Source organism: Sprattus sprattus (genome assembly GCF_963457725.1).
Source record: "Sprattus sprattus genome assembly, chromosome: 12".
Classification (NCBI taxonomy): Eukaryota; Metazoa; Chordata; class Actinopteri; order Clupeiformes; family Clupeidae; genus Sprattus; species Sprattus sprattus.
This window is the reverse complement of record NC_137910.1, coordinates 11,055,910-11,081,816: the sequence shown is the minus strand read 5'-3', so window position 1 is coordinate 11,081,816 and position 25,907 is coordinate 11,055,910. Positions and strand designations below refer to the sequence as shown.

The following is a 25,907-nucleotide window of genomic DNA, read 5'->3' as shown; positions in this document are numbered from 1 at the left end:
GGAGAGAGAGAGACGGAGAGAGAGAGACAGAGAGAAGAAGAGAGAGAGACAGAGAGAGAGTGACAGAGAGAGAGTGACAGAGAGAGAGAGAGACAGAGAGAGAGACGGAGAGAGAGAGAGACAGAGAGAGAGAGACGGAGAGAGAGAGACAGAGAGAGAGAGACAGAGAGAGAAAGACAGAGAGAGAGAGACGGAGAGAGAAAGCGACAGAGAGAGAGACTAAGAGAGAAAGCGACAGAGGGAGAGACGGAGAGAGAAAGTGACAGAGAGAGAGAGGGGGAGAGAGAGAGAGAGAGAGAGAGAGAGACAGAGAGAGCGACAGAGAGAGAGACGGAGAGAGAAAGCGACAGAGAGAGAGACGGGGAGAGAGAGAGGGAGAGAGAGAGAGAGAGACAGAGAGAGCGACAGAGAGAGAAAGACAGAGAGTTCTGCACCGAGAAAGCCATTCTCCCCGCCTCTGCTGCCTTTGCCTTTGAAAAAGTGTCAAGAGTTCTGGCTGTGCATCAGGGATGGAGTGGGAGAGGGTGAGGGTGTGTGTGTGTGTGTGTGTGTGTGTGTGTGTGTGTGTGTGTGTGTGTGTGTGTGTGTGTGTGTGTGTGTGTGTGTGTGTGTGTGTGTTTGTGTGTGTGTGTGTGTGTGTGTGTGTGTGTGTGTGTGTGTGTGTTTGTGTGTGTGTGTGTGTGTGTGTGCACGCGTGCGCGCTGGCAAGACAAGGACATAGATGGAGAAAACACTTTCCAGGTAATCTGCACAAGTGCTGCTGGCATGTGTTTCTCCTACAGTATGTAAACAGAGAGAGAGACTATGGCTGACACATTGTTTACACAGAGCAACCACTGGAGAGTAACATCACATGATTCCCCACCCCCACCCCCACCCCCACCCCCACCCCCACACACTACACACAGAAGAAGTTTCCGTTGTCTTGGCAGTAAATCGTCTGTGACATGAGTGCAACAACGACCAACAGCAGTCAAAGTCTGAACCGCCTGAAAGATGCCCTCGCCGTGACATTTAAAACCCCCACTTAACTCCAATCACGGGCAACACTCAGGGGGTTTTGCACGGATGCCAAGTTCTTCCATTAAAAGGCCTGGAGCGCGGGGGGGGGGGTCGGGGGGGAGCTTGAGAGATGAGGTAAGACATGTCCATGTGGAAATGGACCATACTGAACCTAAAGGGGCAATCAGTCTTTCCTTTTACAACCCAAAGCCCTCCCCTACCATCCACACCCACTGCTCTCAGGGCTCTCATTGCGCCCTGGCACAGCACTGGAGGTTAAACAGCAGCCATCTTTTCAGCATGGCAGAATAAAAGCCTCGTTGATGGCCTCGCTATTACTCACCGCATCCAGCACTGCGCATGGGGGGCATCGACAAGAGTGTCATTTTTTATTTTTTATGAAGGGGAGCCAATCATCTTTGGAATAGTGGAGATATCCTTCTGGGCTGTCATTACTATGAAATAGAAGGCAGTATAATGGCTGAACAGACAGATTCGTACAATTCTGCAATGGATGCATTGTGAGGGCATAAGCATCAACCTCAAATGGCTAGAGTGGCGTGCATTGGGTTGCCTGATATACTGCCATAATTAAATTAATAACATTCATAGTGTTCTCTTCTCGGCTGAGTATAAATGCTTAGAGGTGACAACTGCACAAGCCTTATATGATCCAATATTCCACACAATTACCCAAACTTGAAAATAAAAAACACCCTAAAAACGAAACAGGTACAGGCTAATGCTAGAAGCTTAAGTCTGAAATCTTGTTATGCTCATTTTGCTAAATGAAGGTGAGATTTCATGGTCAATGAGGCGTTTGACCGCCACGCTGTGAGTTGCGCAAACATCCATCTCTGATATCCCCAGCTCAGTGGTCAGGCTGATACAGAAGTGGCAAAGACGCCACACACAATAGAAACACTGCTCAACGCTCAACGTTAGGTAGAGTGAGAAAGGAGGATGAGTGGAATTGATTTGTGTCACAAAACCAAAAGTTTCAAGCACTCAACCTTCAGTGCAACGTTGTTATTATAATAACAAGTCAGACCTTTGGAGTATTTTATCTGAAAGGTTAGACCATTTAAAGACAAGATTTTTTTTGAACTACCAAGCTTGAATACACATTAAATAGTCTCAAAACTCGACATCTAAATGAGTCCAATCTTAGAGCCCAGTGTAGATGTTATTGATTTAAAGGAGCTTCCTGGTGAACGCTGAACAGATCTGAACAGATCTGAACAGAGAATGTTATAGAGATTCTCTCTGGAGGCTAGGACTTTTATCCCAATTATCTCTTTCTTGCTTTGCCCTCCACTTGAGCACACAACACTGTCTGGTGTTTTAATACATCCTTGTGGGGCACTGCTGATGATTTATCTAGTGCCTCATGAAAATACTTATGAAGTTCCCCCAGAAAGTAGTTGCTGGACATGCCTCAGTGTGCCGACACTCCCATCCCTTAGCCCTTTAGCTCAATACAGCATTTAGTCATGTTTTGGCTCATAAAGTTGGCTATTAGTGTCATTACTCTGCGAAATAAATGTTCCAGAAGTTATTGCCGTCTTAGCGTCCTTCCATGGGCAGGGAGGTCCTGAAGCAATGAGGCATCAGGCACTGAGCCTGAGTTACCAGTCCACAACCTTAGAGGAATAATAAACTCCTCCCAGCACATTGCTGGTCTCAGCCCACTTCAGTCCACTGACTGTCAAAGGACTCTCACTAACGTCCCCCTCCCACAACTGCTTGGGCTTTCATAGGAGGTGTTTGGAGTTCATCAATTAGCTTAGCGACTCCTGGTAATATTGCGGGGGCAGCGTGGTGCGACCGCGTGCCTCGTTAGCCTAATGGGAATCAGTCTGGGTTTGACCGTCCTGTATGAGTGGAAACGGGGTGAGTGGGAGGGAGGGAGGGGCTTGGCCTGAGGGGGCAGAAGGGAGAAGGGAGGAGTGCTCAGCGCTCCTACCAGGATCCTGATGGTTCTGGGAGAACTAGGCCTAAAATATGAAGATGGTCAGCTGTGGGTATCTCTTTGATACCTAGTGTATGATGACACAGTGAGCTACTACAATCATCTTAGTTTAGATATTTGTTTGATTTCTTGGTTGGTTGCTAGGTTGTTTATTCTACACATTTATGCATACATTTATAGGCTCCTTAAATTTAAATCTGTGAGACTCTAACCCTAACATAAGAGAGGTAACAGAACGTTTTGAACTTGTACATTTTGAACATCTTATCTTACATTATATATCTGTTGATACTGACACTGTAATCTTTGTCATGCAGATGATAGCATTGTGAGGTAATAAGATAGATAGTATAATGGATCTACGCGCTCAAGTGTGGTAAGCGCTAATCTTATAACGCACAATGGACGAGTAAATGGATTTTGCTGGAAGCAAAAAAAGAACCAGCTTATCTACAACGGGTAGACGTGAGCAAGATGGATAACCAGGGGAAAGAAGAGCTGCGGTGTCAGTGTGTGAATTAAACCTTCACAGAGGCGTGGGATGTCGAAACCTAAACTGAAGATACTAGAGACACTAAAGATGGCGAGGCATCGCAGCCAAGGACCCGTTTATTGATGCTCGGCGATGAAAATTAGGAGAAATATGAGACGAGGCAGGGAGCCGTTTAGAGGCGGTACAGAAGGGGTCTAATGAGAGATGCTGTTATCCCTCTGGAGCGTGCCATGGTATGGAGAAGGAAGAGATCACTGGAAGCTGCCTCTAATTTATCGACCATTTGCGTTCAACTGGGCTCAAGCTAAACGTAATTCCACTAATGAGACATAAACGGAGATGGGGGGGGGGGGGGGATTAAAGAGACACAGGGCCGTTCTAATTCCAGAGCACTTCGGAATAACAAGCAGAACAAAGCCAAATTAACCGTGCGGCAGGAGGTGGTGACGACAAATATTAAAATCACCCAAGATTAATAAACAGGCATTTTTTTTATGCCTCAGTGGAATGCCAGTTGCATGCATTTGTCTGTATATGTGTGTATGTGTGCCCCTGTGTGTGTGTGTGTGTGTGTGTGTGTGTGTGTGTGTGTGTGTGTGTGCCCCTGTGTGTGTGTGTGTGTGTGTGTGTGTGTGTGTGTGTGTGTGTGTGTGTGTGTGTGTGTCTGTCTGTGTGTGTGTGTGTGTGTGTGTTTGTGTGTGTGGGTGTGTGTGTGTGTGTATGTGTGGCCCTCTGTGTATATTGTACAATCTCAAACCATTTGGATCCCTGTCAGTGCCACATCTGCAGTCTAAAACACACACAACTGATGCTCCTCACGTAGGCCACTGCTGGGGGATCTCCTTACAGGCGGATCACAGTTAAACTGGAAAATGAATGAGGCTGACATAAGCAAATGTGCCATTAACTACAGCAGCCATATTTCAAAGGCATCCCCTGGCTGCAGTTCAGGAACTCCTCTGCATAATGCATCTGGACAGCTACGCATTGCCCTGCGATGCAAATGTAATACACTTCTACGGTCTCACAATGCAGGACTACCCAAACACTCCCAGGACAGAGCGATTGGCCAGCGCTGGCCACGCACCAAAAAAAGTGGACTGTCAAACGAACTTTGCTTTTTAATCCGGAGATGAAAAACATGCTGGCACACCTTGAGTGCTGGGTAGGGTCCAAACGATACATCAGTGTTTGGGGGGGGGGGGGGTAAATGGATGAGGGAGATGACGGTGGTGGGGGCAGGTGAGGCTGGGTTCAGTTGAGCTAGGCCATCCCATGGTACTCAGTTTCCCCCCTAGCAGCCCCCTAGGGCCCCCTAGCAACCGCCTTATCGCTGTGAAGTCTTTCTGTCGTAACCATGCAGTTAACACAGGTTTCAGACGGACACCTGTGCCACTGACAACTCTCAGTAATGAGCTTCTTCGTCACCCGAACACAGTGCAGTGAGTGTTTGTTGAATGCAACTGAATGCATCACAATGGTCAGGCTGTAAAATACCTGCAGGATCTCTGCTACCTGTAAGTCTGAAAAAACTAAGCCAAAGGCAAAAAATCTTTCTAATCAGTCATTCACATTGCGATACAAGCAGGCAGTCAATACTATCTGTGATAAGGATAGGACCTCTCCAGAAGTGTCAGTGGGAGTGTGAGCAGATAAGACCCAGTTGGCACAAGGGCCTTGGCTGAGTAAGGAGTTCAGAAATTCAGCTTTTATCTCAACATCCTCACCTAGAGCCTGTGAAGAGAGGAGGCAGAAACTGGTTCATAGTTTGGGATGAGGGATCTGAGCAGGCTTCAGATCAGATGGCCTGCCAGTCAGCGTAGAGCTAGATAGGACCAGACTATAAAGAAGTAAGACTACCTTTATTTGCTTGTGTTGTTGTTGGCTTGAATGGAGTGGGAACTATTATACGATTCTTACTACTATAATCACAAGCACCTCTGGAGGTATATAAAATCAAACCTCAACGAGTCATAACAACTGATCCTTAAAAAAGAACCCTCAAACACACACAGACACAAGAACACACACAGACACAAAGACAGACACACACACACACACACACACACACACACACACACACACACACACACACACACACAAACAAACTCTAAGACTATAATTTCCACACAGAGTACCAAATACAGCAGTCAGGAGCTCTTAACCTGTTTCATTGATTGAAGATTGAGGCAGAGGGGATTCAATCAGCTAAAGTTTCAGAGCCAACAGTTGCATCAGTAATACACCCCCACCCCTCCTCCTGCCCCCACAGTCTACGCGTCTGTGAGGCCCCACAGGACAGAGCTCTGTGATGGCCCAATCGTCCTGCCACATCCCCTTCAGTGCAAATCCCCACAAACAAAACAACCAGGTATCTGAAGCATTCAGCCACGCCGGATAAACAGCCCAAACTCAAACATGCTGCAGCCTCCACACACACACACACACACACACCAACGCCGGCCCCACCCCCCCACCCCAAGGATTTACCTTCCCCACCGACTGGCTCGAAGACTCCGAACTGCTCAAGCACTTTTATGAAGAGACCCATGACCACCAGGACTGCAATCATCTCGAGGCCGTCCAGGTTGAACATGGCGGGTCACTGGCATCGCACGCAATAGCTCGGGACACAGACTCCTCCGAAAAAAAGTCCTCCGACAAACAGTTCGGAAAAGTTAAACAAGGAAGAAAAAAAGAAGATAAAATAAAAGAAACTCCACAACAGCAAGGCTTGTTAGATCAGAATTCCGAGGATCAAAAAAGCCACTTCCTGATTTGCTCCACTCCCACGTCCACTTCCTCGTCAACCCCCCGCCTGGGTGGCCGAGTCCCTGGCTCCAGGATGGCAGGGCCAGCCTGTCCCTACCGGCAGACTATTCTCAGCAGGAGACCCAGCTGCTGCTGATGAGGGTGAAGACGAGGAGGGGGAGGAAGAAGAGGCTGACGATGATGATGATGAAGAAAAGCCCTCCGGCACCAGGGCTCTCCTGAGCAGAGCTGCTCCTCCACAACTCTAGCCCAGGGCAGAGGACTCGGACAGCGTCTGTGCCACTCGCCACTCCAGCGCCGTGATTGTCAGTAAGCGTGCGCGTGAGTGTGAGACAGAACCAGAGAGAGAGGGAGGGAGGGAGGGAGGGAGTTTGCAACAGAGGGAGAGACGGAAGATAAGTATCCCCTCCCTTTCCAATGACACTACCTTCATTGATTTGCTTAATCTGGTTTCTACGGTAACAGGCTGTAGATTTTTGGAGGCAGTGGTGCAAACAGCCATTGTGACAGCTGAGTAATTGCTGTGTTACCACCTATAGGGATTAATAAATAAACACATCTGTGAATGTCATCGCTTGCTTATACCAAGGTTTAGGTTAAATGCTTTGTTTTCCACACAGATTTTAAAGATTTCTCCACTAGAGTCAAGACATTTGCGCTGAAGTGCAATAGAAACTATAAGTATGACGAAAACATTCAACAGGCAAGACATCATAACCTCCAAAAAAGGTTTTAGTGATATGTTTGTGGATGTAAGAAATAATTTGGATAACACATGGAGAAAGTTTTCAGCAACACTTATTCTCACAAGAACACACACATTCTTCAGAAGAACACTCACCTTCTTCACAAGGACAAACACAATTTCTTCACAAGAACACACACACTTTCTGGAGACCAGGAGCAGGAGCCCTTGCTAATGGCTCCAGTCATTGAACTTAAAAGCATTTACATGCTTGTTTAACCCGAGGCTGGAGTGAGGATTATAAAGGCAGTCTATCTAACTTGCAGACAGACAGTCTCGTCCACCCCCCCAGCCCCCAAGCCCCCCACCCTCCCAGCCTTTCCTCGACGTCTGCCTGCCTCAAAACACTGCAGTCTCTGACAGCAGATCTGTTTATGAACGCCGCCGGGGCTGCTACTTATTTAGTCTGCTGAAGTGAATCATTTCACGCAACTGTAGAGGGACGGACACACACATGGTCCCATCTCTCTTCCTTTTTTCTCTCTCCCTCTCTCTCTCTCCTACTCCTCTTTCAGTCCACGTAAATCTTCTCACACAGATGCCATGGGTTGTCCAATACGTTCACTTCATTTATGAAAAAAAGTCATTTGGCTGCTTTCTTTGTGTTCAAAGCTTGAGGAATTTCTTTCAAAAATGGACTGGTGGGTCCACATTAAGGCAATCTATTCTGGGGAGCGGTGAATAGGTTTACGTTTTTTTTTGTTGTTGTTTGACTGCTGGCTGGAAAATGGAAATACAGAGCAGCTCCCTTTCATTTCTTGTTTGGGAGACTGACTTGCATATCCGCCATTACAGTGAGGAGCACAATGGCTACTCAATATTGACCGTGACAGTGAGGAGCACAATGGCTACTCAATATTGACCGTGACAGTGCTGCGCTAACAGAAGGATGGCTGTGCATGTTTATTGCTTCAGGTTAAAACCACCTCTGTGCTTTGTGCTATGTATATGCTAAATATAAACATGCATACTAGCAGGATGGATTTAAAAAAGAGATAGATGTGAATGTGAGCAGTTATGAAAGAAGCGTAGGGAAAGAGATTTAAAGACATCAGGAGAGAGAGAAAGCTAAACTGATCGATGCTGTTGGGGGGGATATACCTCAAATAGTTTACATATCTGAAATATGCATAGATAGTGAATTTACGCACAAAACACATCACTTTTAGACTGGTAGAACCTGACTTAAGAGCGACAGGAAGAGGTAATTTCACGCCAACTCTGTAATCAGTGTGATCTTAGATGGAAGATGGCACGAGCACTGAAGGAACATAAGTCACTATCTGTTACCATCACTATCAGCTCTAACTGAGCTGGCGTGTCAAAAAGAGGAAATCTGCTTCCAAATGCAAATCTGAAATATGGACAGGGGACCACTGGTTCAGGACATATTCAGAAAAAAGCTTTGTGTATAATGAGCTTTCATTATCAAAATCAACTAATAATTAACAACTATCTAATCAAGACATGGCATTTTTCAAGTTCATACATTTGTTGCGGAAGCCATTGTTACTTCAAACCTATTAACATGAATTCCCCAACAATGAATCAATGAATACTCAAATGGTATTCCACTTCCTCCTTCCACTCTGACCAAACCTTGTGAGAGAGAAATAAAAGGAATGCATTGAGAAGGGAGACTAGGGAACCCCTCTGGAGATATCAGAAGTCCGAGCGTTTTATACATGAAATCTAATAAAGGCAAAGGTGCCCGCTCTCCCTCTCGTTCCTTTCGGTGCTGTGTAAAGCGTTTCCAGGATGGGGGCCATGGTGATGGTTACTGGAAGTGTCAGAAATGCGATTTGCATCTGATCACCCAGTCTAAGAGCAGACAGGCCAGTTAAATAGAGATCATATAACAAGCAAGGAAAAATGTGTGCTTACTATGCTTTAAGGCTAATGCTAGTGCTATGAGACTATATAACAAATTAAACTGAACGACAACTCAGGAGACTTATGCAGTCTTTATGATACACAGTGACAACCCCATCTTTTATAGGGAGAGGAAATATGCAGCTGCTCATGTTGCTTGTGATTATCGTTGAGAGCAGTTCTCCCCCTTAGGGCAAAAACGTATATTGAAGGGAGAAGTTTATATTATAGGGAGAAGTTTATATTGAAGGGAGAAGTTTATATTATAGGGAGAAGTTCATATTGAAGTGCCTTCCCTAACCCATGCACAGAGACTTAAATATGCACACAGCAGACACACACACCCTTCTGGCCACCCCTTGCGGTTGATATCTACTTCAAAAGCTAAGTCAGTAAACATTCCATAAGAAGACTAACGGCATATATCCATGCTGTTTATGGCCATAAACTAGGGTTATGGTAATATGCATTCAGAATATGTAGCACATGGCTAATACACATTCATGTTTAGGGTGTTACATGGAACTAAATCCTACAGTATGATTGTTATTATATAGCAACAGCTGTGCAATATTAAATCTCACCATGCCTAACTTTAGTATCCCATATTTGAAAAAAATCGTAGTTATTTATATTTGATCGCTGTACAAAGCAATAAAACGATGACAAAGCAAGTCAATCATCTGAAATTGTTACCAAGCCATTAAAAAATAAAATATATGAACGGACACGAAAATGTCATCACATCTCAACACATAACAGACCCTCTGAAAAACTTCTAAAGGAGACACATGTGTTCTAGTCCAATCAGACGTGTGTTAACGCCGCATTGCTGTAGTGTACAGTTTGTATCTAAAGCAGTCATGCATCACTGCATGTCATCATTGGGTAAACTCCTGTGCCAGGGTGCTGTGCATGCATCACTGCACTGGCTACTGACCGCAGGTGTGGGCAACTGGAGACACTCTCACCCCCTTTGCACACACACACACATGCCCACACACAAAGATGTATTATCATAAGTTAAATAGATTTTTCATGTGGTTTTGTGTTGCTGTCTATCATCGGGCATCTCACCTGCCAAAGTGAAATACTGCTCCATCAAAGCACCTGGTGCCAAACGCATCCACCTGTCTCTGAAGACGGAGTACTTATCCGTGGTGATGGAGCTGATTGGTCTTACTGAACTGATGCCTCTCTCAGTTTGAGAATGGTTAAAAAACAAGCAGTCCGATCACAAAATAGTGCCGTCTCTGTTCTAGAGACAGACAGACAGACAGACAGACAGACACACACACACACACACAGACACACACACACACACACACACACACACACACACACACACACACACACACACACACACACACACACACACACACACACACACACACACACACAAACACACAGACAGACACACACACACACACACACACACACAATGTTCTAGAGGGCCATCAATGTCTTGTCATCTTGGCTGTGACAACACACAACAGACAGAGGAGTTGACGGCTCTAATCTGTAGTCAGTAATATATGACCTCTATTGACCAGGTGTTATTTTTAGAGAAAATGCAAAAAAACGAGTGCTATTTGAAAAAGTGTTATGCTTTGCAGTCTCACACACACAAACACACATACACACACACACAAACACACATACATACACACACACAAACACACACACACACACACACACACACACACACACACACACACACACCTCCAACACAGGCACAGGAACACATACACAGACAAGCATGCACACATGTACACACACAGGTCCACGCACACACACACACACACAATCTCAAGTTAGACTGGACTTCACACAATCATTTGGTCCTGTGATTTCAGCACCACTTTCATTGTTTGCCATAACACTATTAGGTGTTAGCCATCTGGAAGGTTCTGGAGAGAAGCAGCTGATGGCTTTTTCATCATAGCACCAACACAGATCTTTCTGCAGTGACATTCCGACTTGGGTTGAGAAAAAGAGATGACAACTGCACAGAATGGACTGCCAAGGCCTATCGCCAGTTTCTGAATATATGAAGATTGAGAAATGCCCTTGTTTAATCCTCCATCAGGTTACTGCAGTACATATCTTAAGTAATTCTACTTAAACATACTATCTGATGGATAGATGGATAATTTTCTTTATCTCAAAGAAAATCTGTACAATATGCATAACCACATAATAAAAACAACTTCAAATAGTTATCATAAGCCTTACCCTTACATTTGTATAGTGTAATAGTTGCCTTAAAAGCAACTTTTCCTCCTTTTTTACAACACATTACAAAACTACAAAACAGCAGTGAGTCTGGCGTGGGACTCGGAGTACACAGCGCTTCCTGCAACCCTCTGATTATACAAGGGGAGAGAAACAATTAGGATAAAACCCCTCCAGGTTCTGAATGCACAGGGGAGGGCAGAGAACAAAGTCCATCATGTTTGGATTGTCAGTTCGGCATCTTTTATTCAGGCCCCATGCTCGGCCCTGTTGGCTCACACACACACAAACACACACACACTTGTATTGATGAGCTGTCACTCAAACGGAGCTCCCACAGGCTCAACTAGATCATGATGAGGAAAAGGCCAGGGACACAGACGGGGGGAAAACAGATTGAAAATAAAATCATTCTGCTGTGAATGAAAGATGATTTGAGGAGAAAGAAAGGGAGATGAGTTGAAGGTCAGAAGAAAACTACAAATTCTGCCCAATCATAGCGGTGGAAATGTATTATTCCAGAAGTTTTTTCATCCCATTCTACCTGTCATACTGGTAATTGGGTTCTCCAGGTGTGGCCTAGATGTGCCCTATATTACTGCAATAACTCCCACTAACCCCTCCACCCCTAAAACACACACACACACACCACACACACACACACACACACACACACCCACCCACATACTTACTCGATAGCCATCCCTACCCAGTCCCCTTGTCCTCCACTGCAGTTTGTCCATGGCCTCTGCCTCTGCTGCTAATTGAGACAAATGTTCTGCTCTGCCACGACCTGGCCCATGAGGTCTGGTTCTGCTGCTCTGCAGATGGGGATAGAGGACCAGTCCTAACCGGATGGGCTTATCTGCACCCGATTCACTGACAGGTCAAGCCAAGGTAGAGAACAGTGCGTGGAGAAAAACTCACTGTAACCTCTTATATTCTTAGAGGTTGTGCTGACAATAATAAAATGTCCCCGTGTAAGGTGTTGATAAAACACACTGTGCTGACAAAGGGAGGCATATGTGGAGGGGGGTTTGAAGTGTCCTACAAGTGATAATCCATGGCCACAAGTACAACAACATCCCACAGAAAATTCAGCATGTGGTTATGATGATATGTGGCTGTTTATGGTCCTAATACCTATGATTTCAAAGGAGAAGAGCTCACTTTACCCACATGGGGATGTGAAAGGCTTATTTACTTGGTGGAAAAAGGGATCACACACACACCCACACACACTCACAATCAAACACACTCACAATCAAACACATACTCACACACACACACACACACACACACACACACACACACACACACACACACACACACACACACACACACACACACACACAAACACACACACACACACACACACTCACACACACACACACACACACACACACTCAGACCACAGAGTAGGCTGACGCCTGGAACCAGTGCCCACACCTTAAATGCCACTCTGAGCGCTGTGCCTATTGATTTTTCCAAATTGGTTTTTCAATATGAGTAGCACATTGTGAAGCCCTCCTCCCTATCACTTTGCTTTCACATTGGATCTGCTGGGGGATGTCTGGCAAACGAGAAGCACTCAAAGCACCGCAGCTGAACCCCCAGGTGGACGGCAGCAAGAGTTGTTGAGTTCAACTGAATGTTATCACTGTGCATATAACACTGCAGGTAATGATCCTCGGTTGATTTTCAAATCTCAGCAGAGTGGCTCTTGGTAGAGATAGAAGATGAATAAAACAGGTAGTAGGTATTCTGCTCAGAGGTAGAGACTGCAGCTTTCAATTCAAAACGGGAGCCACTACCCTGTCTTAGCCACTGCAACTGAAATAACTTGCTGCTATTTGATGCTAATTTAGCACTTTAAACTGCAACTCTTGTAAGAAATGTGCTCTATAAATAAAGTCTTACTCACTTACTTACTTACTAATTTGATGCTGGACGGTTGGCATTCTTTACCAGCACATCATTATTGTTAAATATGTTGAGTCCCATGCTGGACTAAACAGATAGAGTAGGGCAAAGGTCCATAGAGTATTCATAACATGTACTTAGTGGTTGGGCAAATATTACAGGTAAATGCTGCAGACAGTGGGTTATGCAGGCTATAATACTTAAAGCTACAAAACTGCAGAACATTAAACTGTAATGCTCTATCAGAGGGATACATTGCCTTTTACAGTCACTGAATCAAGTCTCTTGAGACACAATATAATTGGGATACATCAGTATTGAGTTTAATCTTCCATTATATCTGCTCACAGTTGGGCAAAGGCACTACTCATACACCGCAAGAAGTACTTTCAAAGCACCAGCAGAGAGAAACCTACATTACACAATACAATGAGGAATATGGGAATATCAATACTTTCTGCGCCGCCATTCTTCATTGCAGTCTTTCATTGCAGCCCTTCATTGACGTGTCAAAGATGCAATCCATTTGCGCGTGAGGAGGGGAGAGGGAAACAGAGGCAGCAGTCTGTATGCTGCCTGCTCCAGAAATATGGCTGATATTCTGTATTTAAAAAGACAGGGCTGAAGGGTACGCATACAGCAGCGCTGCATGGGTGAGGGGAAGCAACAGGGATAGAAAACTATGCTGGCTTCCTGCTTAGCACACAACCTTCCAGGGAGACAGAGGGAGAGAGAGAGAGGGAGTGTGTGAGAGAGTGAAAGAGCATAAACTAAACAACAACTATTGCAGAAATGTTACCCACAGTTGTGAACAGGGTCTAAGGAACACCTTTTTATCTAACTCTCTCCACCTCTCTCTCTCTGTCTCTCTCTCTCTTTCTCTCTCTCCACGTCTCTCCCTCAGTTATGCAAATGCATGAGGGAATGCTAATGCGCAGCGCTGGCTATTGTGAGTCAGTTTGTCATCTCCGTGGATGGAGGCCGTCCCACACTGTCATAGGGAGCCGGTAATGACAGGGCGCTGTGACAGGCCGGGACAGCTGTCAGACAGACGCTCTCAGCTCTAATGACAGAGACACAATGCCCTTCAAAACCCAACAGGCTGCAGGCCGCCTAGCTAGAGAAGGACCTCTGCTGGACTGACAGGGCAGTGAGGGAGATGGGCATCAGGGGCCTGCTGGGAAATGTGGACGTGGGCGAAAGTTACACCACTGCCAGCTGAGAGGCGTGATTTCTTCAACAGAAGAATTTTGGAGAAAAAATTGTATGCATATATTGAAGTAGGATGTTGGCACTCGGTGTCATATGACATACACATCGGCGGAGATCCCGGGGGGGACAGGGGGGACGTGTACCCCACTACCATAAAGTTGTCCCCCCCCAACAGTAAATACAAATAAATAATTTTGAATAATATAGTAATTAGGGTGACCAGACGTCCTCGCAGGAAGGAGATGGCAAGACTCTGTTGCAGATGGAGGGGGCGGGCTCATCTGCAATCTTCCTGTGTCGTCGCCCCCCCCCCCCAGGAATTACTCTCTGAAATTTGACTGTGTATTGTCCCCCTCTACAACGAAATGGGATCTCCGCCCCTGGACATGCATATCTGTTTTGTGCAGTTGGCATTCTGACACATCACCCATGCTGGAAGCAACAACATCCCAAGGATTGTTATGTCATTGCTGAAGTGCTGACTTCTGTCCACAAAAAACATGATTTCTCTGTCCAAGTAAACGTCATATACAAAGTGAACAATGATCCACATACAAATGTGAAACACAAGCAGGTTATCATACAGCCACTGTTACACCTAACATTAGTTTCCTCAATGCAAGGTAACTGAATTAACATCGCACCAGGTTCAGTTCTCAAAATAATATTACTCATCATGCCATCAAAATGGTAAATATGAGCACTATATCCGTTATGCTGGAACACTACAGTAAAAACCTATTAAGTTGTCATAATAGATCTAAATGAAGCAGTAATTGCTCATATCAGTCACATGATTCTCCATTTGTCTATGAAACTTTAGGAAGTTCAGCTGATGGAGCTTCTACTCTGAAAATGCCATCCTTGTAATTAGCGAGTGACCTGCAAGCTGGATAAAAGGAGAAATTCTGAAGCCTGAAAGTACTGAACCTTTAAGGCAGATGGAGGAGACAGGGGAGCGAGAGTGCAGACATGCATTGAATGTGCGCTACTCACTACGTCCAAAGAGCCAGTAGGAGAAAGGGAAGAGCGCCACGAAGACGAGAGCGTACAGTCCCCCGGTGCCTTCCTTCTCTGGGAGCAGAGCCTCCAGAGGTGAGACGAACGCCATGGCAGACAGCTGGATGGAACTCTGAGGTAGCCTACCTGTCTCAGGTAATGTGTTTGGGGGTTTCAGTTCTGTTTGCGTTACTGTGGCCTTTAATCCCCCCATAGTACCTCCTCCTTGTATGCAGTCACACGCATACAACACGCAACACCATTCTGACCGGCATTTCCAGCTGTCGCGATCACCTACATTTACCAACACATAGCTTCTGGCCACATCTACATGTGTGGTTTCAAAAAGCCATTGAAGATGCTGGAGCAGATGATGTTTGCGCCCGTCACAGCACGTGGCAGGGCACAATAGGTCTGACGAGGCTGATGGGGCACAGGTTCGGAGGCGTGGAGAGCTGGAGGCGTCCGCCCACGCCTCTCCACCCTGGCACAGAGCCCGTCCAAACACAGGTGTGTGGGCTTACCCATGCTGCTGTCATCATCAGACCTGCGCTCAAAAGGGCTTTGTGGAGGTTGCTTGTGGGTTGTGTTTTGTGTGTGTGAGTTTCAGGCCCTCCCCATCCCCCAATATGAAATGGATGTAGTCTACTCAAGTCAACCAGGAATTCTCATTTGCATGGGCTTTAAATACATTTTCTGAGGTGAATGTGACAATGACTTTGAAGTGGATCCTTGGACACAAGGACACTTCAAGGTCACCTTCAAGAAGTTTCTCGAAGGTTCGGCTCGAAGGGTTTTCATACTCATCCAGGCCACTACCTTAGCCAAAGAGAGCCAACATCATAAACAACAAAGGAAGGCTTCTGAAGGTATAAAAAGAATGATTGGGCCCCCATAAAAGGAAGAAAAAAGGCAAACTTTGAAAGTTGAGAGGAGTACGTGATAGTGTTTTCAGAGCAGAGGATAAAAGTGGGGAGAACCTGTGCTCATAAATGAATAATGCTCGTGCTCTGTGTCACTCCCAACCCCTGTGGCCTTGGGTTTGGGCTCAGGACAACACTGCCCGTCTCTCAAAGCAACTGTCAGTCACAGAGTCCTTTGTGCTACGCTAGCAGTGACATCTGTCTCTCTCTTTCTCTTTCTCTCTAAAAACACTACCTATCTTGCTGCCCATCCTTTCTCTATTTTGCTGTCTTTCTCTTCTCACTGTATGTAGGTGTTTGCATACGTTTCTTATTCTTCACCTGTCCCTTTTCTCCTCCTTTCCTTTTCTTTCTTTATTTCGTTCTTTCTTTCTTCCTTCCTTCCTTCTTAATTTTTCCTAATTTCTTTCTTTTGGATAAAGTTCTTCTCTACCTCAAAGAACGAAGACACACAGTCCCAAACAAAAGGTGTCTTATTCTAAAAATCTGTCATTTTGACAATAAGATCATAGAGCTAATAGAGGGAATTCCCTGTTGGACTCTGTCAGATGTATTGCCTTTGGCCCCTAACATTAAAGATGGCTCATACACACTGTATGCATTGCTGGAGGCTTGCTGCTGCCCCACTGAACCGGAGCTCTAAAAGACATGCTAGACATGCTAGGTCAGTGCCTTGACCCGATGACTGTCCCATGTGCCCAGAGCCACTAACATGGCCACAGCTGCACCCCAGTGCTGGCCAGTTCTGTCAGTGCTAATGCTACTACTGTCACTGACACAGCAAAGGAACCAAGCAACCTGTGGCCCACTGCAATACAGAAAAGCTGCACAAGGGGGCAGTGTGGCACTCACTATACATGCAAAGCTGAGATCGGAGCTGGAAGCTTGTGATGGTGTCTAAGAAAAAGAAAAAAAAAATCATCATCATTTTGCACTTGGCGCATTCATACCAAGGTTTCAAAACTGTCCTTGGCATCTCAACTAAGAGCTGGCTTTGAAATGGAATGGCTAATGGCTTCGTGAGAAATCAAGGCTGCACCAAATTAAAGCTCACTGCCGCGAAAAGCCAGGATGGAGCGATGGTGCTGCTGGCTCTCATAAGCATCGCTGCCAAACACTGCGTCTCCTGTGCCTCCTCTATATTTGATCTCACCAGTCTGAAAAGCAAAACAGAATAAGCAGCAAAGAACAGGGGCAACGGGGACGACACGCCAGGCGATAGGGTTTGGTTTGATGCTCGCGCGTAGCAGATCAGAGCGTGGCTGGAGAGCGTCCTTGGCACAGCCGAAGAGAGGGCCGCGGACGGCTCCTGCCAGCATTTTGCGCGGGTCGTTTTCTGACATGTGGTGCAGCGTGTGAAAGGCTCTGACTCCTTGGCAAAGGCGACGGCGCCCGTTCACACACATCTCAGCGTGACTGAGTCAACTGTTCTGCATGTCAATGAGACCCACAGAAACACCACACAGCCCCAGTAACATGGCTTTACTCATCTGTGACGTTCAGATATGACTCATGTTTGTACATCACACATGGGACACGAGCCCAAGAGCTTCAACCATGTTAAAATGTTTGTGTCAATGATCAGTTATAGCTGGTATATGAGAAGATACATACTATACCTTTGTATCTATTTATTTTGAGACATTAGAGTTACACAATGATGGAGAAATTATATTGGTAGGTGGGGTGAGAGAGAGGAGAGAATTGCAGAGGTTGTAGAGAGAGAAAGAGATGGGGAGAGAGGGCATACAGTTCACAATGAGGGATATGTTTTGGTATCACGCCATGCTGTACGGCCATTTTTTAAACTAATTAAAAGAGTTGTTTAGCCTCTGGTCAAGAGTATGAGGTTGTTAACCTTCAACATCACATGACTGTAGGCTCAATGCCTACATCTACCCCACAAAGAAGGAGACCTGATATCAGTGACATCACACACACACACACACACACACACACACACACACACACACACACACACACACACACACACACACACACACACACACACACACACACACACACAAACAAACACACACTATAGGTAAACTATAGGTACTTAAAAGTCATACAACCAAACACATGTACACAGGTACATGCACACTCTTACACACACACTGTACTCCACAATCAAACCAAACCAAACATTCTCAAGCACACACACACACACACACACATACAGCCTGCAGCAAACACACACTGAGCCAGCACATTTAATTAGGCACGTTGGTACAGATTAACAAAGCTGGGCTCTTGCTCACGGCTCACACTTCATTATGGAATTAAGCCCGGCACAGACCCTCTATGATCATCGCTCCCTGGCTCTCAATCTACTAAACCATGCCTCACACACACACACACACAGCCAAGGAACATTACCTACACCTCACAGACACACACACACACACACACACACACACAGCCATTGACCATTACATACAAGTCACACACACACACAGCCATGGAACATAGATCAGGCTGATAGAGTCCAGTAATGTGTGTTATTAGGCCGGGGAGGGCACCGTAACATGTGGTGCGTGAGGGTGTCTGTCTACCGTTAAAGAGTCACAATAAGGGATTAAGAGGGCTAAGGAGCAGAACATGTGCTACGTGAGGGTGTCTACACCTCACACACACACACACACACACAATCACACACCAAACACACACACACACACACAGCCAGTATTGTGTGTTATAAGGCTGAGGAGGGCACCGTGACATGTGGTGCGTGAGGGTGTCTACAGCTCAAGAGTCACAATAAGGGATTAGGAGGGGTAAGGAGCAGAGCTGGGGGCTCCGTTAAGAGGCTCAGATGGAGAGCTTGACACAGATGAGGTGAGTTGTTAGGGTGTGTCAGAGAAAGTAAGAGAGAAGGGAAGAAAAAACAGAGAGTGAGTGAAAGAGAGAGAGAGAGCGCGAATGACACTTCATCATCATCATCATCATTTGACACATGTTCTCTAAAAATCTCTGTTGGTACATTTAGGTCATACACACTCCTGACAACAGGGCTGTTTAGCTCAGCTGCTTTGGCTGCTGTCTGTTCTTACAGAAGGACCTGTTGTGCTTGTAGTTTGTGATTGTGAGTGTCAAAACAGAGTGTGTCATGATATATAAGTGTGTGTGTGTGTATGTGTGTGTGTGTGTGTGTGTGTGTGTGTGTGTGTGTGTGTGTGTGTGTGTGTGTGTGTGTGTGTGTGTGTGTGTGTGTGTGTGTGTGTGTGTGTGTGTACTGTATATGTGTCTGTGTGTGTGTCATGGTAAGTTTGTTCGTCATGGTAAGTGTGTGTGTTTGTGTGTGCGTATTTGAGAGAAAGAGAGCATTTGCTTGTAAATATCTAAAACAGTAGATCAGGGCAAACAGGGTTGTATAGCCCAATATAGTCCTCACTTCTGTCTCATGGTCAGCCTCTCCAGAGGCGTGTGTCTTTGCTGTGCGCTTCCATGACGTCTCTAAGCGCCATGCAGCGTGCAGTCAGTGATACAGCACAGATGACATCTCACCACTTTTCTCCTACCGACTGAACTATGTAATTATGCTCAGAGGGGCGTGAAAAGGCTCTTTCTGCCGAAGCTGTGTGTGTGTGTGTGTGTGTGTGTGTGTGTGTGTGTGAGAAAGAGCGCAGGGATGATATGTGCATTTCAATGGGAGCGCCACACTATGACGTACTGCCGCTTGTTCCATGCACCCATCAGCGAGGGTGGTGTGGGTTGGGGGGGAGGTGGTGTGGGTTGGGGGGGAGGTGGTGTGGGTTGGGGGGGGGGTTGTATGGGGTGAGTCACCACGTGCATAGCTGAGTGGAGGAGGAAGGCTTGTGAGTGTCTGCAGGATAAAGGCTACGGACACTGTTACAGTTTGCACAGGGGTCATTACCGCAGGCAGTCGTCTTCGATCTCTTCGCATCTGTTGGGATATTTCCCCAGGTGCCGTCGCCTGTGTCGCCCGGATGATAAGAGAGGGGGTCTGAGTGTATTTGCCTCTGGTAGGGGAAGCGCATCTCAGCCCCTCGCAGGAGTATCCATCCCCCCCCCCCCCCCCAAACCGAACGCTGTGGTTGTCGTCTTTATCTGCCCAGAAAATTGCTCATTCGCTTGGTCACATCACGCTTAGAGTCCATTATCCCCCTCTCCTCTCCTCCTCACTCATTTCCCTCCTTCCGCTGGTGTGAGCTAGACCCTACATACACACACACACACACACACACGAACACACACACACACACACACACACACACACACACACGCACCACCTCCTGCTGTTTTCTGGAGGGTGTAAGAAGATGATTGTCAGGACTCAAGGAGCTGAAGAAGGTCACTGCTCTTGGCCTAACACAGAGAGGGTTGGGGCGGCGGATGCATTTCCCCAGCCGTCCCACCTTTCACCCGGATGAAAGCAGGAGAACTGGAGAGCAGCTAGAAAGGCAGCAGATGACCTTGCTTCAGTCTGGCCAAGGGCAGAGTATGGACCCAGAACACAGGGGGATAGAGATGTTAGAGAGATGAGAGAGAGAAAAGACAGAGATGTGGAGAGAGAGAGATAGAGAGAGAGAGATGTGGAGAGAGAGAGATAGAGAGAGAGAGCGCTCAGGGACAGAGATGTGGGGAGAGAGAGAGAGAGAGAGAGAGAGAGATGTGGAGAGAGAGAGAGAGAGAAAGACAGAGATGTGGAGAGAGAGAGAGAGAGAGAGAGCGAGAATCAGACTCTCATTTCTGCTACACACACACACATGAGCGCGCTTGTCACCATGGACACAGTGTAAGTGCATCCATCACCCTGTGGCTCTGCTTTGGCAGCTCTGAGACGGAGATTTGTGTCACTAGATACTGGGGTTCAAATTCAGTTTTGCAGTTGATCAATTCAAATTCAAATATAAATGAAACAAATTCAGTTTCAAGTGACACATATAGTGGCACATATTTCTGCCCATGCCCCCCCCTGTCCCTCTCCCCCCCCCCCCCCCCCCCCTCTCTCTCTATCTCCTATTTTCTCTCTCCCTCCCTCTCAGTCACACACAGTACCGTCCAGTGACGGGTGAAGACTGTCGAGTAATTCGATGAACGCCAAGCCCGACTGTCTCCATGGCAGCTAGCGTGTATGTGTTCATCACATTCTGGCATTGTTAGGGTATTCACAGACAGAGTGTCTGGGAAAATAAAATAAATGATCATCAGATGTAGATGTGTCTCTGAGTCCTCCAGCAGAGGTATGTCATCTCTTGACAGACAGGAATGGAGCTCCTCACAGGTTTCAGTGAAGAAGACGGCGGGTATAATGAACAGCCTGAACATAATGAGAGCGGGGGAAGGGGGGGAATATAAAAGAAAATATGAGATCAAGCAGCACAGTAAGTGATACAAATAAGCACCGAAAAGAACCATCTCTAGTGCATCATTAATATTGTTTTGACAGGATTTTTTTTGCGCCCATAATTACCGATACAAAAACGAGAGACAAAATAGGTTAACAAAAAATCCCCTCAACAAAACAAAAAGTCCAAAGGTGTTTTCTAATAAGGAGAAATGGGGAGGGGAGAGGGCTTCCCTCCTTCCTCCACTCTCTCTGCCCCCTGCTTTGTCTATCTAATGAGGTGCACAGGACTGTCACCTGGGGTCATGGCTCTACACACCCACACACACACACAGACAGACACACAGCCAGGTATCTTCTCCTTCTGAACCTGACCAGTACCACAGGTCAGTGGGGCACGATGGCAAAGCAACAGGGGTTCAACCAGCAGTAACAGAACCATAGCAGAGAGGTATTTCCTCACTTCAGTAGCAGACCCTGCCTCTCCTCTAACTGTCCTCCTTCAAAAAAAACTCACACACAACCTCCTCTTTCACTTGCGCCCACTCAGCTTCCCTTGGCCCTTTCTTTTCTGGTTCCCACCCTTGCCTCTTCGTCTTCCACACCCCCTCTTCTTCCTCCCCCTCCTCTTCGCCCTTCTCCAGCCCCTCTTCCTCGTCCTCCTCATCCCTCACCCCTATTATCCCCAGCCCCTCCATGTGACTGAAGGAGTTCTGAGATAAGGGCTTATCGCACCACTTCTCTCACTCCTCCGGATACCTGCCGGGCGGCTGTGGGGGGCGTTGATGTACCACAGACGGAACAGCCGACCGCTCTTTCTCCCCAACGTTGTGCACATTCAGACAGAGGGGGTGTTCAGGTTGGAGAGATGGGACAGCAGGATCGAGACACACACTTTTCTTGCAAATGATCTCAAGTTTAGTTAAAAATGTTATGGCATCCTCGCAGTAGGGTTTTGGGGCATGGGGGGGGGCAATAGCGAGAGACAAACCGCCCCAGTCCCTGACAGGCCTTGAAAGGCTGCTACGATTACCTCTCCAGCGGCGGCGGCCCAGCCGGGGATCTTATCAAGCCAGCAGCCCACTCCCAGCGCCGCGCCTGAGATAAAAATAGCCTCCAAGGAAATTGGAAATCGGGTTAGGAGCAGGGGACACTGCGATCACACCATTGTGCCTCTCCTCAGACGCAGGCCAGAGGGTGTGTGTGTATGTGTGTGGGTGTGTGTGGGGGGATTTGGCGGTCAGTGTGCCGGCAAGCTCTTTTAACTGCCATTATAGGTAAATAAATAAGCGAACCGAGGAAAAGAGGCACTTCAACACTGTCTGGCTGACCTTAGAAAGACATCTCGGCTGTCGAGAGAGGAGACAGATGTCTGACTGGAGCACTTCTGGGGAATCAAAGATCTGTGTGTGTGTGTGTGTGTATATGTGTGTGTGTGTTTTGGCCATAAATACACCACAATGCCACGGGGTACCAGTACATGTGGGGACTTTAAATTATCCATGCATGCGTACATCCAAATCCCTACATGGCCTTGGCCACCACAAGTGAATAAAACCGACACAAATGACTTAAAGCACGGAGGCACGTATAGGGCTTGCCGCAGTACACATAATGCTGTATACGTGTCCTTGAATGCTGAAATATGCATGAAATGCATGAGACATGAAAAATGCATGGCACTGTCAAATTGTCAATGTGAGGAAGATTTGAGCCTATGGGCTGTCAGCTGTATGAGCTAAACATTGAATTCAGATGCAATATGGCCGAGAGATTACATTTCCTTACTGACAGACTCAGACTGAGAGTGAAACCTCTCTGAACAGTTTCATGCTCTACGTACGCAACATCCCGAATGCAAGTAGCACAACAATCCCTCAAACACCTTACTTTAGAGGGCGCAAACCACAGTGCACATCCTCCAGCTCATTACACATTGGTCATATCCTCATCTTGCAGGCTGACAGATACACACCACTCCATTACATCGTCTCATCTCCTCCAGGACCGGGCCAGAACCCCGCGGGCCGGCGCCAGGCCCGCGAACATGACACCTGTCTGATATGTGACGGGCCTGTCAGAACCACACACGGCCCAGAGGAGCTGGGGGAGCGGAGCGCAGGGAGAACACAGAGACAGACAGGTGGATGCGCAGGAGTCCAGCAGGAGCTCAGGAGGAGAAGGAGGAGGAGGGCGGGGGGGGGGGGACACAAGCTCCCGAACAAGACTGTACACATCTGTACACATCTGAAGAGTGGTACTGAAACACTGATCCTCCCCAGCTTGGATCAATTGCTCTGCTATTGTTAATTGTTCATTCACACCTTCTGTCTATCTCTGTCTGTCAGCTTACTGGTCTGGTCATCTGTCAATCTATCTATGTACTGTCTGAAATGTATCTATGTAGCAACCTCCTTTTTTGTAGCAAGCACATTTTACTGCTATCATATTTTCTTGCTGGTCAACATGTCTGGAAATAACTTTTAATAACCAGATTTAACATTTTCCAGTCATGTTACAATAATGTGTGTCAAAGCACAACTGTAAACCTTGAGTTGATGAAAGAATGAAAACATTCTCAAATCATTTGCACAGTTTAATGAACAATGAACATGACCACCGAAAATCACCAAATAGCCTAACATGTAGGCTCTTACTCAACACTGATAACAGATTAGGGATTTTATTTTGCAGGCTACATGTCATCAGATCTAACCCTCGGCTACAAGTAGGCAACAATTTACTTTCTCACGTTTTACTTCACTGTTTGTCTTTTGTGCAAAGCTTTGATGTGACATGTTTAGCTAATACAACTGCCCTGTTTTAAAATGTCCTGGTTACGGACACATTACATGTCTTAGCAGACATTTTGGACAGTAACATTTTAATGAACATTTAATGAGATTTTACTAGTCTAAACTTCTAATAAACAGTGAATGGAAACACCATCACCTACATGGCTAAGTCTCATACTAAACAGCAGAAGACGGCAGACAGCAATTGAGCCGACAGTTCATGAGATCACCAATGTGTTCAAGAAAAACTACCGGGGCACAAATATGTAATCTCCAAGGTCATTGTACAGATGGAACCTAGCCAAGGGCAATCCAAGGGTAAAGACAAACCATAAATGATAGGACACGTAAAAAACCTGAATGAGAAATGGCACAGCACTATCATTGTGTTCATGGCTGCCAAGCATTCAAGCTCACTGATATCCAACATGATATGTCGGACACAGTGAAACACAGGCAGTTTGTGCACCAGAGACACTGAGTTCCACACAAAGCACTTGCAGCTAGACAAGGACAAAAATGATGATGATAAGAGCATTCATGTTCATTAGCATGGAGAACTAAGGGTGGGAGTTGAGAGGGGGGGGGGGGAGGGGGCTCAAATGTAGGTGGGAGAGAGTGTCAACACACTGACATTTAATTGTGATTGAATGAGTCATTCCTCCTACTCTCTATCTCTTTCTCTCTCTCTCTTATTTATTCTCCCATTTCTTTCTTTCCTCTAGTCTTTCTAGCTCTTTGAATGCTGCATTCTGTGGAGGTCACGTTCAGCGCTTTTCAAGGTCATCACTTTCTAGGTCTGTCCTCTTCACACATGGCTGACTAATTGGAAAAGGCAGGCATTTCCCACAGGGGGTTGGGGGAGAGTTTATGTAGCTTTGACCACAGATTCCCTTTTGTGTGTGTGTGTGCGTGTGTTTGTTTGTGTGTGTGTGTGTGTGTATGTGTGTGTGTGTGTGTGTGTGTGTGTGTGTGTGTGTGTGTGTGTGTGTGTGTGTGTAAAAGTGAGTAAAAATGCAAATGCACATGTCAAGGTGAGTGTGTATGCACGTAGACGTGCACACGTGTCTGTGAGTGAGTGTGTTCAATAGTTTATTTGTATGTGTACAGTGTATGTCTAAATGTATTGTGTTGTGTGTGTGTGTGAGTGAGTGAGTGAGTGAGTGAGTGAGTGAGTGAGTGAGTGAGTGAGTGAGTGAGTGAGTGAGTGAGTGAGTGAGTAAGTGAGTTAGTGAGAGTGTTTGAGTGCAGGTCTGTGTTCACATGTTTTAACGCCATCAGTTAAAGACCCAGATAGCTTATCTGACCATAATAATAACGTGTGATCACTTGCATCCATTTAAGACCAAGTGACAATAATATCACACCAGCATGTGTAAAACATATTGTCTAAAAATAGCTTTCTGTGAACTTAAGAAACCAAAGAGAGGAAAAACAATATATTATGCCATCTATGACCTTCAATTGCAGAGCTATGTGGGCCGGTGCAGTCAATCTTTCTCCTGAGTCGATTCTGCCTGATGGAGAGATACAGGTTGCACGTCTTTTCCTCATTGGTTGTTCCTCTTGACAGGAGATGAAGAGCTACATGAAATCTATTGCCCATCCATACTCCTAACCTGAGCACTGAGATATGGGCCTGCTACCACACCA

At 46.3% G+C, this 25,907-nt stretch overlaps 1 protein-coding gene across 4 annotated transcripts in view; it reads right to left on the bottom strand.

Moving 5' to 3' along the window:
- Positions 1–25,907, bottom strand: part of LOC308373837 (A-type potassium channel modulatory protein KCNIP2-like) — a gene marked incomplete at both ends in the record, with an annotated part of 121,213 nt that overhangs the window by 19,744 nt on the left and 75,562 nt on the right. For 2 of the 4 annotated variants that reach the window (XM_080849485.1, XM_080849488.1), the window contains one exon: positions 5,958–6,063. The exons of the other annotated variants lie outside the window; for them this stretch is intronic. In XM_080849485.1, the coding sequence (XP_080705611.1) occupies positions 5,958–6,063 (106 nt within the window). Of the gene's footprint in view, positions 1–5,957; positions 6,064–25,907 lie in introns of those variants that run through there. 4 annotated transcript variants of the gene reach the window in all.